At 40.4% G+C, this 14,300-nt stretch overlaps 1 protein-coding gene across 2 annotated transcripts in view; it reads left to right on the forward strand.

The window, feature by feature from the left end:
- The first annotated feature begins 8,185 nt into the window (after positions 1 to 8,185).
- Positions 8,186 to 14,300, forward strand: part of pleca (plectin a) — a 98,186-nt gene continuing 92,071 nt past the window's right edge. For both annotated transcript variants that reach the window (XM_006794412.3, XM_006794413.3), the window contains exon 1: positions 8,186 to 8,390. In XM_006794412.3, the coding sequence (XP_006794475.2) occupies positions 8,189 to 8,390 (202 nt within the window). In that variant the 5' untranslated portion in view covers positions 8,186 to 8,188. The remainder of the gene's footprint in view (positions 8,391 to 14,300) is intronic.

The raw sequence follows: 14,300 nt of genomic DNA on the forward strand, positions 1-14,300 counted from the left end.
TACAGTTTCCATGGATCGCATTTGGCCTTGACGCGCAGCATTTATTTAGGTTGGGTCTGACTGCTGTAACTCTGCCACAGGTCCACCTTATATGGACCAAATGTTAGGTGCATTTGGATCATGTCTGTCCCACATAACATTTCCACGGGCAGTGACTAAGCTGTAAACGCCAAAAGTAGCTCAGATTGGGGCCCGATGTGTCTGGCTTCTGGGATGGTTAATGTCAATATAAGATAAGATAAGATAACCTTTATTAGTCCCACACGTGGGAAATTTGTTTTGTCACAGCAGGAAGTGGACAGTGCAAAAGTTATGAAGCAAAAATTAGAATACAATAAGAATAAATACAGTACACAACTGTACAGAAGAGAATGAAATAAAATACTATATACAGTAGAATAAAATAGAATAAAATATACAATAAGATAAATGGTAAATGGCCTGTATTTATATAGCGCTTTACTAGTCCCTAAGGACCCCAAAGCGCTTTACATATCCAGTCATCCACCCATTCACACACGCATTCACACACTGGCTAAAAATAGAATACAAATGCTATATACAACTGAGTAAAAATAAAGGTTATCTTATCTTATAACTCAGCTCCATCACTCATTTTCAGTAGTCTTATTCACAGAATGAATAATTGAAAAGCTTTGATACTTATTTTTTTTCACAGCAGCCCTTTTGACACATAGTAGCAGGATAAACAGGTGTAATTGGTCAAATTAACTATATTTCTGTTCCAGAGAACAAGTGTGCAAAACACTCACTTAAATAAAAAAGGATGCATTTTAATGCTTTTTAATTACACCTCTGTTTGTTCTGAAATACACTGGCAAATCTGCTGATGTTAAAAGTAGCACTTATGTGAGTCAACTCCCTGATGATTATGGTTCTAATATGTGTCCTTTAAATCTGATGAAATACTCGTAAAGACATTGTGAGATTGTGTATGCTGTAATCACAGCAGTGCATCAAGCTTTTGCATGTTTACTAACTTCATTTAGACTGTTACTTGTACTAATTAACTCTAAATGCAGGTTACATTTGAAGCTGAACGGTCTAGAACTTCATCTTGAGTGGAAAAAAATTTATGTCTGAGTCAGATTTCATAATGATCAGTTGTTGAATTGTTCTACTCAAAACCACACGTGCATCCTCTGGGAAACATGACCTGGACCTCAGTCTTGCTGCATGTCATAGCCTCAACCAATGTGATGGACCAACTCAGAGCCTCACTGCATTTAGGGTTAAAAAGGTTTTGTAGCTTAATGTCAAAAACAAATGATTCATCAGTGATTCATCCAACAGTGAATATGTTTTTAGCATTTGGTGTTCTTTCTGAGTAATAAGGGCAATTGATACACTTAATGTTTGCAGTGTGAGTAAGAGAATGTCTTTAATTACAAGCAGAGCTGGCACTTTCTAAAGCACAAAAAAGTCCCTCTCCTAACTCAGTGATTGCTTAAAAGCGTTGCATACACCACTGAAGCTGCAGCTAATATGCAACATTGGTGCTGTTCACATGTTTTAAATCCAATAAATGTATTCTGCAGTCTTTCCTTTCTATGTTTTGTACTCTAACCTCTTGGCAGCTGAAGCTTGTCACTCTGCGATGCCATTACAAGTAAACTGCAAGTGGCCTTGTGATCTGCTGAGAGTTCTGCTGGCCTCCGTCAGTGTGTTTTGGCACAGACAGAATGAGTGTTGTCACACAGTAGAGAAGCACTGTGTAGTCATTGTGAGTGATAATCTGGAGGGCCTCTCTGAAATGGCTCCATGAGTGAAGTCCTTTGTCTGAATGGCACTGACAAGCCACCAAAGGTCCATATTCTTCTGCAGTAGCAAGTGGATGGACAAAGAGACATGTGAGGTCTCTCTATGTAAAGTAGAGCTGCACATATCCCGGCACTGTGGTGGAGTTACTGTCAGTTATCTGCTGGTCTCTGGTTGCGAAAGCACAATGACCAGATACACTAGTGGACACGTGTGGAGAGGGATCCAACCAAGATTTATGTCAGTCGCATTTTATGTCAGTCGTTTGTTACAGTCGCATTTTTCAAAACGCATTAGGAGGCCATGAGAATGAGGGCCATTAAAACTCCCACTCATGACCTGCATCTGCTGGTGGTGCAGAGGTTAGAGCTGAGTGGCTTTACATTTCAATTTCCAACATTTAAATAGTTTCATTATGGTTCCAGATGATCTTCTAATAGTGAACAAAGTCTTGTTTGTTTTAGACAATGCAAATGTCAAACATAATTTCTGTGGTTAAATCTGCACAATTTCCCTTCCTAAAATATTGCAAAACCTTTGAGTGCTGTAAGATGAGATAAGATTCATCTCTAAAGAAGACTATACAGCGACGTGATGAAGGATATTCAGAATTAGTCCTGTCTACTCAAAAAGTACGTCTATTCACTAATGGATGTTCTTCCACTCGGGTTAAACAAATTATGATGTTGTGGCTTTATTTCACGCCAGGGAATTCCAGCAGCAGGAAAAAAAAACACCTTGTTTTCTTACCTGACAGCGCTACTCTTAATGAGTGCCTAAAATAAAGTCTTTGTCTGGCCCAGTCATCAGTGTGTGCCAGATATCGAGACCATCTGTTTTCCATTGCTGAGATCTGTAATTGGAGAGTGAACTTTAAAAATGAGTCCTTTGATTGGAAGTAAAACCTGAACTTTGTTCCATGTTGGATGGTGGATATATCTGAAGCAGCACACAAACTCTATCCTGAATATGTTAGATGTTATGTTAATACTTGATTAAATACTCTTTTTTTTTTATCTCAGCTAAACAATGATAAACAATTAAACATGATCTTATTTTACATGTCTTATTTTAGAAGAAGAAAAGGGCAAAAGAAAAGGCAGAGAAATCTGCTTCTGTCCAGCCAGAGGACGTTGTGGCAAAGGAGTCTGTAGCCGTTGGACAGGAGCCACCATGCCCTGCAGTGAGGAAGAGGAAGAAGCGACCTCCTAAATCTGGGGTGGAAACTGTGACTACAGTGGCAACGCAGAAGGTGAGAAGTCATAGGACGGGTTTCCTGCCTTTTCCGAACCACTTTCTCTACTTTCTTTGGTTTAATGGCACACTTCAGGATCCTAAAAAGAATGAAAATGCTCCACTTTTCTGTCTTAGTTAAGGCTAATTTATCTCTGAAAATTTTTCATCTGGATTTGCTGTGAACTCATTTCGGTGCTTATGGGACATGTGGCTGACTGCAGACATAGTGTCCATTACTTTTTAAAGCTTTAGCTTTTTATTGTTAATATACTAATAAATTATGATTCTTGAGGATTAAGATGCCCAGAGTAATTAAAAAGTTGTAAAATTAAATCAAATCTATTCCTATAAAATCATACATAATAAGTACTTTTACTTTAGGTACTAAAGGATGTTTCAATGGTACTAGTTTTGCACAAAATGGTCCTGAATGCAAGACTTTTACTTTTTATCAAGTGTTATAAAATTTATTTTATGTTTTAAGGACTTAAAATTCGAGGTTTGCTCTCTTTTAGATTACTTCTGTGTTTACCTGGTTTTCCAAAACCTGCAATAACTGCAGGATTTCTATGACTTATTTCCCAGAATTCCTCGAAGCTCTTGCTTCCCACTGATTGGGTTCTGACATGCTGTACGTGCAAAAAACGATTCACCAAAGTAATTCCAACATGACCTGGAGCATCTCTCACTCAGAGCTCTCCGGCTCTGTGAAGCACTCAGTTGATCAGATTAAATCTTCAGCACAATGGGTACAAAGTTGGCTCAGACGCTGGTATTCCGGACTGGTGACATGCATGATTTGTGAATACAAGAAGGGGCTCTGTGTGGGACGGAGCCAGCACGTCACTCTCACCCCTCCGGTCTGAGTCCTCGGTAATTCATTCTGCTAGTGGGAGACTAATAATGTAGTAGTGCCACACAAACAAGCAATCTGCCATTCATCAGTCACTGTTGTGATTATGTAATAGCTCAGCAGGGCAGTTTTTAATGTGAGTCAGTACAAGTTGGTCTCATTTGGAGCAAAAAAAGAAACCTGAAAAACATGACAGAGTAAACAAAGCAAAGGGAAATGAAATTAAGCAATTTTACACATTAATGGGATTTTAATCAAAGTGCAAAGTGCAGGCAGAGGTCATTAAATAAAACAATTTTAAATAACTTGGACTGTTACTAATTGCTAAATCAATTACCAACAATTAAAAATCATTCATTGTGAGAGTGTTCTTGTTTGGCCTTTTAGGTTTTAGACATGTAGACTAAACACTGGGTGCAATTACACCGTCTTTCCAGGAACTTCTACAACATTTCATGGCCTGTTTCGGGAGTCCTCCGGTGTCATGGAGACACTTTGTTGCCTCACTGTTGAGGGCTCTTGTCAGATGCCAGCTGGAATAACCTTACTAATTCATCCACTTTCTTAACATCTTATCCAACACTGTAGCGGGGAGGCTGGAGCCTATCCCAGCTATAGGGCGCCAGGTGGGGCATCAGGAATACCCGGAGAAAACCTGTGTGCACGCAGGAGCAAGCGGACATTTAACCTGATTTAACTGTAAAATATTATTAAAATCTCTTTCAGTTTTTAAAACTTTGTCTTAACAGTAGTTTTGTAAGCTACACACTCTGGTGTTTAAAATGAAAGCACACTACAGCTGTTTCCACGTGACATACAAGTGCTGAGCTCAGCACTGGCGTTGCGTCCTGAGTAATAACACCATTATAAAGGATTTCCTGTGAAGTTTGGGGGGAAGTGCAGAACTCTCAGACTGAAACGGAGACACACATCATTTTTTTACTCATATTGCTTCACCCAACCCGAACCCGCTCAGAACCACAGTTTGAGTCACATATTTCCATCATAGGCTCCACATGAGCTTGGCCACATTACCACAACTAAAAGTTAGCGTGGAGGGTGTAACGCGTAGCGAACCGACAGCCTCCCCGCTATCAACCTGAGCTCAGTTTTCACATGCGCAATCAGATCTGCCTCCTTATCTCCAACGTCCCTGTAGCTCAGTGACAACTTCGCCGGTGGCGTCGCGCAAGCAGAGCTCGAGGCGTGCTGCCTGCAGGCTGAGGGAGCTGGTTCCTCCTCTCGTCCTGCAGCCCTGATCAGTCCAGGTCTGAGAGTCTGAGCATCCCACAACCAGGAAACTGCAGGACGCAGGCGCGACTCTCGCTGCGGATGAGGATGATGATGGCTTTCGAAGTTTGAGCAGGTTAAATCTGAACGAATCCGCCGACGGAAGGACTGCAGAGCCGTGTTTTGCGGTTGTGTACCTGGGACCAAACCAACAGCCATCCTGGATATTTTGTGCGTGAGTAAACGAGGGATACAGATTATTCATTTTTCATGTTTTGCCGCATCGTCGACACCGATGATCACACGATTTAGTGCATTTCAAAGGCTAGAGGTCATAAAATAAAACCCGACCTATCATGGTATGAGCGAGGCTGTTCGCGTCATAACCTTCACTCTAACCTGTTAAACGGCAGGTGCACCCACCTCCGTGTCCTCTCTGCGGCTCAGCCTCATTACAGGTGTGGCGGCGCAGAGCAGAGCGAGCTTGAACATCTACGATCCTTGTTGTGCTCATGTTTTCTGGGAAGGATCCAGACTTGACAGCTTTGTCTGAAAAGTGATTATCAACAGATCCAGTCCCGCTGAAGTCCATCGGTTGTTTACAGTTTGGGAAAGAGCGAAGAGGGGAGTTTGTCAGCTCGACTGAGCTACTGTCAGAGTCTGGGCATTCCTATACACGCTACTTCATTTTCTTTGATTTCCAAGACCTGGATGGAGCATGCTCTCTAATGCTCTGCAGAGTTGCCTGGTAACTACGGATCACCATGATGCTTTCAGCTGCTCGGAGCAAGGCCATACAAGAAAGCATATGCACTGTGAATAGGAATAGGTTGGAGACACAAGTACAGAAGTGATAAGAGCTGTAGATGATGGTTATATGCTCTACATCTGATCTGCACTGATAGATCATTTGTAGTAGAGTAATAATTAATTCAGAGAGATGATCACAGATGACATAAAGAGGCTTAAACTTTGGTGCCTGGCTGAGGAAAGGACTCTTCAGAAAGCTATCTTTTGATGCCTCTTGCCAGTGCTGAGGTCTCCCTCTTTGCTATGCGTGGGCACTGTTTTAGAAGCTATGAATTTTTTACGTGACTTCCTGTAACCTTCGAAACACCTCAATCTGCAGTCTTCTTGATGTAGTTATATAATGCCCTTTGTTGTCCATGAAAGACCCTAGTTCCTAGATCCCAAGCTGAACCTAAAGACCATTATTAGTTGACTGGTACTGGTCAAATATTGGCGAAATTTCCATTTAGACCAGTCAATGAAACGCCACAGGAAAGCATAATGCGTTACTGCTCTACTTTCAGAGGCACAATGAGGTATGGCATGATAAAATAATCTTAATCTGTTAAAAGATTTCCTAAATAAGAAACCACACAAGTGGTTGAGTACTGATGTGCCTCCATATAGTACCAGCTGCCACGTGCAGATGTTCAGTTTCACTTCATTTGATCCGGAAGTAGGTTTTTGTTTATCTTAAAATGTGTCAGTTTAAGGAGCCAAGACATGATTGAGGATTGCGCATGAAAAATGCGCTCATTAATATTTTCAGTGTTTGTCATGTGTGATTTATGAGTAGTGTTTATCTTGGTAATTATATTATTTATAGTAGTTTAATAGATTTTTAAACCTTCTTAACATGATAACAATGTTTAGTCTGATAAGTTGTCTAGAGCAGGTTATGCTTGCACTATTTCCTTAAAAATAACAAGTTTTAACCACATTATTTGTGGTGCAAAAAGCAGACAAACTGCCCCACAGTGTGTGAGTAATTAATTTTTTTCTTTTGTGTTCTGCAGGTTTCCCACCTAGCACTGCCACCCCTTTTTTTGGGGTTGATTTGCATGTTTATTTTTCTAATTTGTGGAACAGAAGAGTTGAATTAAAGAGAAATGAGTTGTTATATCATAATATAACATGGAGTGGTTGAAATAAATGTTCAGGAATGCTGTCTTTTCCCGTTGTGCCTGCAGGACACAGAAAAAATAAGCCTAGAGCTGCTGTTGGTCTGTAGACTTTGAGAAGCCTGGCAGTGTGCTGTAAATATGCTCTGAAACAAACCGCTTTAATTATGTAACGGTTTAATTGCACAAAAAAATAAAATAATCAGTGCTATTGTGTTACAGAACTGCAATTATACCAGGAAACAGTAAGTAGCCAGAAATAGCCTTTAGGTAAATTATACCCTGAATATGAGCTGTGTCTGAAGCCCTGGAGATGTTACTCCTGGGGGTTTGGTCCTGTCTGCTCTCATCCAATCAGAGAGCGGTGGTGGTGTAGCCAGCGCCCCTGTGGAGAGCCTCCTGCATCCTGGATGGTGACTCAGCTGAAATGAAGCTGGTAGCACGGTAACGTTGCATAGTGCATCAGCAGCACCTGCCCTGTAAAAACTCCTCCTCTTTCACACAGCAGTCTGAGCACTGGGCTGCAGCACTGAGGGTTTGCCCTGGCTACTACACGCATGGTCTAAAAATAGACTCTCCAAAGTAGGGCATTAATTCAATACCACAATTGTACTGTGATTTCATGTTTTTATTTATTTGTTTGTTTTTTATTGAAAGTTGATTGCCGCCACCTTGGGCATTAAGTCTATGCATAAATATGAGATTTTGATATATAGATAATTGGGGTGAAAACAGACATTTATAGGTTTTGGATTTAACCATGTTGAAACGAGCCTGTCCCTTTAAGGCAGATTTTAGCTACTTGTAGCCCAGTGAAATATTAGCGTTTCAATATAAGTGACCAGGTGTTCAGTCTTTCTCGCTTGGAAGAAATTCACCAAAAGATATTTACCACGACTGGACTTTAAGGTGTTATTTATCCGGCCACCAGGAGATATGGTGTCACAAAAAATCATGCTAGTAGCTGGCAGGCCCACAAAAGCAACCTGACAGTATTAATTAGCACGGTTGGGCTTTAGCTAGGAGTAATTCAGACTTTCAGTGAAGGTAGCCTGTCATCTGTGACTACTAAAATACAAGAACAAACAAAAAAGTATATATAATAAGAAACAGAACTGTCTTAGTTTTTGTTTTGAGTTTCCGTTTTTATATTTTTCTGGTCACCGTGTCCTTTCAGACTATGGAGCAGAAGCCCAAGAGGAGGCCTCTGGTCAGGGCTGCATCGGAGGAGAGCTCCAGCGATCTGAGTTTAGTCAGCTGCTCGCCGTCTCCCGGAGACACCCTGCCCTGGAACCTGCCCAAACACCAGCGGATCAAGCGCTCCAAGTCAGCCTCTGGAGATGTTCTGGACCCAGCAGAGAGGGCCGTCATCCGCATTGCAGGTAAGATGTTCATGGGCAGGTAGAAGACCCTCAGTGGTTTATATCTGTAGACGAGTTCTCTACACTATTTTTCTAACTGCTGCTGTGGTATAGCATTGCATAAGGAAATCCACATCCCAGAAGTTCAAGTTTCTTTTGTTAGTTTATGCCTTCACATTTTTAATGCTGTTGATTAGACCATGGTTAAAAGTAGGATTTATATGTTTTTCAGGTATTACCTGGATGTGTGTCTGGGTTAGGACTTTTGCACAGTCAATTTGAATGATTTTCCTTGTAAGAACTGCTAACTGAAAGCCTGTGATTTATGGCTTCTGTCCCACAAGAATAATATGTTCTCCATGTACTTTGTTTAGTTTTCATAGTCCTTGGATTACAGTAAAGCTCACTACTTAGATTCACTCAGTGATTATCATCTGCTGCACATATTGTGCCATAACCGCTACAAAGTTATAGCATTCACAGTCAGTTTACTATTGCACAAGCCTCCTCAATTTTATTGTAAAAGTCCACTTACTTCTAATCAGCCAATCCTGGCCCGTCCTGTTCAGTGTTTTCCTACCAGATGGTTTGCTTTCCAGGTAGGTGTTATTCCATAAAAGTGTCTTGTCCCCTCATAGCAGTAGCTGTGAAACCTTGAGAGCCACTCTAACCAGAACCTGAAGTACCTAGGGAATGGGTTCATACATGTTTGGGGTTGGGGTTCAACCAATCAGATCACTGAACCTGTGTCCACCAGTCACTGAACTTGTTTTTGTCAAAAACATGAATCAGTCTGAGGAGCTTTAAAAAGCAAGCAGGCAGTGATTATTCGTACTGACCTTGCTCTTACTTGGCAGTTGATTGGATGATCTACCATCGCACCTGTAACATCCCAGTAGCTGCCATCTTTTTTGGCCCTTTTGTTGAGCTGTACCGACTGGTATAGCTACAAACACGTAGCTTTAGAAAGGTGGATTGTCTTGCAAATCTTGCTGCATCTTTTTTCTTTTTTAAGTACTTAAAGAAACAAAGTAAATACAAAAATCCTTGTGGACTCTCCCAACATTCATACATACTGTACACTCTGGCAGATGTTTTGCATTTGACAGAGGTTCACTGTACAATAAAAGATAAGTAGCAGCATCTCTCACTATGCTCATTCATATATCCTGGGGGGTTCTTTATCCTCTAGAGATTCTCCAGGTTCTCCACCTCTGTTAAGTCTCGCCTGTGCACTGAGGCAGGGCTCTGATTAAGCAACTTGCTGCCTCAGCATGTTCAGTGGTCGGTGTTTAGTTCAGATAGTCTCTTTGGACCACGGACAGAAACCCAACCTCATCTTCCCCCCTCCCTAGTTGTCTCTAATATTGATTTGATGGGGTGGGGTACTGCAGTGTGACTGGGTGTTATTGTCTCTGCACACATAACAACAGCAATACATTTGTATGTCCACGCACTTCTGCAGAGCTTGTTGGTGTGCTGCAGTTCAAGGACAATCAAGTAAATTTATTTCTAAACAGAAAATTGACTAAAATGTTTGTCATTGTGAGGCAGATACCAGAATCAGATGAAGTGCATTAGATAAGTGTGACTTTATGAGTATTGTCCCACCGGATCGCTGCTATAATGGCCCTGACTCAGTCCGAGTCATTAGCCTTGTGAGATGATTGCTTTATCTCACAGTGAATGGAGGCGTGACCATTTGCTATCAAGCTGCAGACAGTCTGAGGGGCAGACTGTGTCGGATAATGCTGAATATGGTGTCAGTAAGACTGTATCAACATTTTGTAGCTTACTGATATACCTAATCGGATAACACTTTAGTTTAATGACATCACTCCAGAGTGATGGTGATGAGACAACATAATTAAGCTCTGTTGAAAATAAAGCAAACTAAGTTCACCAGACTTTCTTTTATGACTCTGGTTCAGGATGTTGTATGTTATCATATAATGGCTCACAACAGACGGTGATATTTCAGTTATTATTATGAATGGCTTCAAAATTCGTTATCACAGATTACTAGAATATCAATGCAGCCAGGCCCACAAAACACAGAAAGGTCACCAAGTGTTAAATCATAGCTGCTTCTTCTTCTGCCCCTCTTATGTACTCATTTGTAATCGTGTCAGTCCTGATCACTCCCAATGAATCTTAGCATCTTCAGCTCTGCCTTCTGTCTTGTTGGTTGTGCCACTGCCTTTAAACCATACTTCATAGCAGGTCTCAGTACCATCCTCCAAACATTAAACGATAACGACTACTAGCTACTCATTAACCATCGAGTAATAAAGTGGTAAAAGTTGGCATTTACACTGGAAACAACAGTCAATAAGTTGTTGAACTTTTTATTTTTGTGAGCATTTATAGTTAATGATAAGTAACCTCAAATCTTTGGGTTTTTTGACTTTTGTCTAAAAAAAGACATTTAAATGATGTAAGTTTTGGCTTTGAGACTAGTGGTTGCTATGGTGATGAATGATGAAACAAACACACAAAAGTAGATGTAATTAGTAGCTGTAGAAGCTCTAGTTGATTTAAAATCCTTTTTATAACTTGAAAGTTTCGGAATTCTGGGATTCTCATTCGCAGTTTTTTTTTTCCCCATGTTGGTTCCAATGTGGGAAATAATGTTTTTTCCCTTCGTGTTAAAGTAACTCATAATGTTTTTGTGCCTATTTTGTGAATTTTTTCCTGAATTCCTTTTTGAACTGTGATGTTTAGGATCTTAAATAAGTATCTTTTAAATGTATATTTAAACATTATTTAAACATTTTCCCAATTAATTATGCTAACACATGATTGGTACCAGTAAGTACTAACACAAGACGAATGGTTCTTGAATTTTTTCATGCTTGAAAATGTAATTCTGTTGCACTGACTCCACTTTAACTCGAGGGTCCACTTTAAGATTCTGGTTGTAACGTTTAGAGGACTGCATGGATACGACGTGGCTTACATCAGTGGGTCCCTAAGGTCACATGAACAGGGCCTGCTGGCTGTGTATCAACGCCTAAAAGCCTTCCCTTTAAACTTGCCTTAGGGTAGATTTTTGTCTATCACGTTGGGTGTGAGGCACTTTGTTGCACAGACATTCGATATTCTGTTAGCCCCGAGAAGTGTATCAAATAAGTCTTGAAATGTCACACAATAGTTCCTTCTTGATTTTCATGAAACACTGAGTTTAGAGTCTGCTATGCAGGAGATAAATTATTTAGCAGTTCTTTCAGTGTGGTGTTTTTTCCAGTGTCTGTCAGGATATTGAACTGCAGATCCTTTTCTGTCTTCACTTTCAGCAGCGTTACTGTTTCTAAAGATATTTCTGGGACCCTGACCAAGGTTTCCTATTTCATACATCTGTCTTTTCAAAATAAGAAAGGCCAGAGTGTTTCCAGTGTATCCAGCTACAGGTATACAATGCTGATGTCAGATATCAGACTCATCATAATAAACCAGAATGGTGGTGTGTGCAGTGTACTATGGTGGTCACTAGAGGACAGTATCCAAAGATAAAATGCAGTGCATCATGCCTGCATCTTTCTCATCCTCCTTAGATTGTATTGCTGCTCTCAAATCTGACATTTGACTACTTCCTGGTCATTCTTTTCAGCGTGTGTGCTCAGCAGTAATTTATTAAACTGACAGATAAAGCCAATACTAAGCCTACTAAGCCTGGGCAAACAAGGAAATAACAAGGGATAAATGACTAAACAAGTAAAGGAATGCTGTTTGTGTTAATATTTATTAAATTTATTCATAACTAAAGAGACCGACTTTGAGTTTTTTTGACTAGTGATCTTTTTTTTCACTTTATTTGATTGATGCAAGCCTTACTTTGCTTAACTTTCTCCACTTTCAGAGTTTGGGACTCTTACTGTGCTCTACCTTCACTGTCAATTCTTTTTTCTCCACTGCTTCTTTTCCATTTATCTCTCCATTAGCAGTACGCCTGCTAATCCTTTTAGAGGGTCACTTGAGGGCTGGAGCTGATTCCAGCTCACATTATTTACTGTTTGGGTGCTTACTTAAATCTGCCTTGTCATAAGGGCAGCATAAGCTGAAAGGTAATTTTGTCATGGATTTTGCGGCTGTGGAGCCCAAAGAGATGCTAAAGAGGCTCGCTGTTTGTCACAGCGACATTTTAATAGTAATGTGTTACCAGGGAGCTCATTATCCCAGGGGCCACTACATTTTCAACCTCTAATTAACATTCATGCTACCAACTGGTAAGCAAGTAACCAGGCAAAGTCTCACAAACACAAATCAGTAAATACACACAAAAACAGTCAATGAATAGTGAGGGGTGACGTTGTATCCCTCCTTAGATGTGTTTTCTTTTATTTTTGCAGAGAACATAAATTAGTGCCACCACTGTGGCAGAGAGGCTTTAGTTTGGCGATGTGTGGGAGGGCTGGCTTGCACTACAGTCCTGACACTCGAGCCAGAGAAGCAGACAGAGACAAAAGTGAAAAATAAATTATCTCTGAGAGACACCATCCGGTGGCCAGTGATGAGAAAACAGTGGGATGGTTTTTTATTCATGGGGATTGAGTGCACAATTGAAAAATCCCACAAGCCGTCAGTATTAAAACACCACATCGTTCTGCTGAATGGAGGAAATAAAGGAGACAAGCAAACTGTACGTCCTCAGTTTGTTTTTAGAGATATCTTCAGGCTATGCTGTGATGGATGTTGTGGTTGGAGTTGAACTCAGAGACTGTCAGATCGTCTTTGCTCTTCAGTGACAGTGACTTCTTTGACTTTCTGCTGATGTGTTTTGAGTTACTCCACCTTTACCTTTACTAGATCTGAACCATAGTTATTTAATTATTTTTAAACAAGTCTTCAAATTTCATGTCAGCACTATAATATAGCTTTCAGATTACATCGCCTGCTCTGTTGGATCTGAAGTGTTAACTGTCTGACTAAACACAGATGTTGGACTGCAAACAGTCGCTGCTCTGTTAATAAATTATTTTTTAAAGAAAACCTCAGTTCATAATGATGTTGCTGCTGGAACTCATTAGAGTTCCTGTTACTCACTTTCAGTTCATAACTCACAGGTCGAGACGCACCGCTGGTGGTTGGTGCCACGCGGTAACTGATGATTCCAGTGACTCGGAGTGCTGAAATATTTTTCCACATTCCTAATGTGAAGGATTTATCAAGACATCAAGGATTTTGCAATTTGCAATCTCTTGTTGATGAAACTCTGCAAATTTTCCCAATAGCTGAGTAAACACAAACTCCCAGATGTGCTCAGGCTGCAGGATATCTGCCTTATTACCTTACATCTAAACAGTGACAGTGGCACCACCTCTTTTACTGTGTTTATATAGTATTTTCTTTCTTTTCTTTCCTTTTCGACATGGTACATTTTCAATTGTGCTTACATTTTACTGTGAAATTACAAATATTTAGCACAGAGGGCTGTAACTTCACAGCAGTTATTTACAGAACTTTATCCTAATATTATGGCAACTTTTTCCTAGATGTACTGATGGACATTTGTGTTGCATAGATTCAACAAAATGCTGGAAGTAATACTCAGATTGTGGTACATATTGGAACGATACCATCAAACTGTTGCTGCAGATTTGTTGGCTGCCCGTCCAAGTTTCACGTTCCCTCACATCACAAAGATGCTCTATTGGATTGCAATCTGGTGACTTTGAGGGAATTTAAGTGCAGTGGAGCTATTACAATGACCTCATTGTCATATTCAAGAAGCCAGTTTGAGATGATTTGACTTCTGTGACCTAGCGCGTTATCCTGTTGGATGTAGCCGTCAGTGTACCCATGCAGTCAGACAGGCTGTGGCTTTTAAATGATACTTAGTTGAGACTAAGTGTGTTAGTATCAACGTGTGTGTTTAGTCTGTTTAAATCGAATTCGGGTTTGTTTTCCAACTTGAGGCGATTCATTTGTGCA

This window comes from Neolamprologus brichardi, chromosome 22 (genome assembly GCF_056152115.1).
Source record: "Neolamprologus brichardi isolate AB-2024 chromosome 22, ASM5615211v1, whole genome shotgun sequence".
In the NCBI taxonomy this organism is placed as follows: domain Eukaryota; kingdom Metazoa; phylum Chordata; class Actinopteri; order Cichliformes; family Cichlidae; genus Neolamprologus; species Neolamprologus brichardi.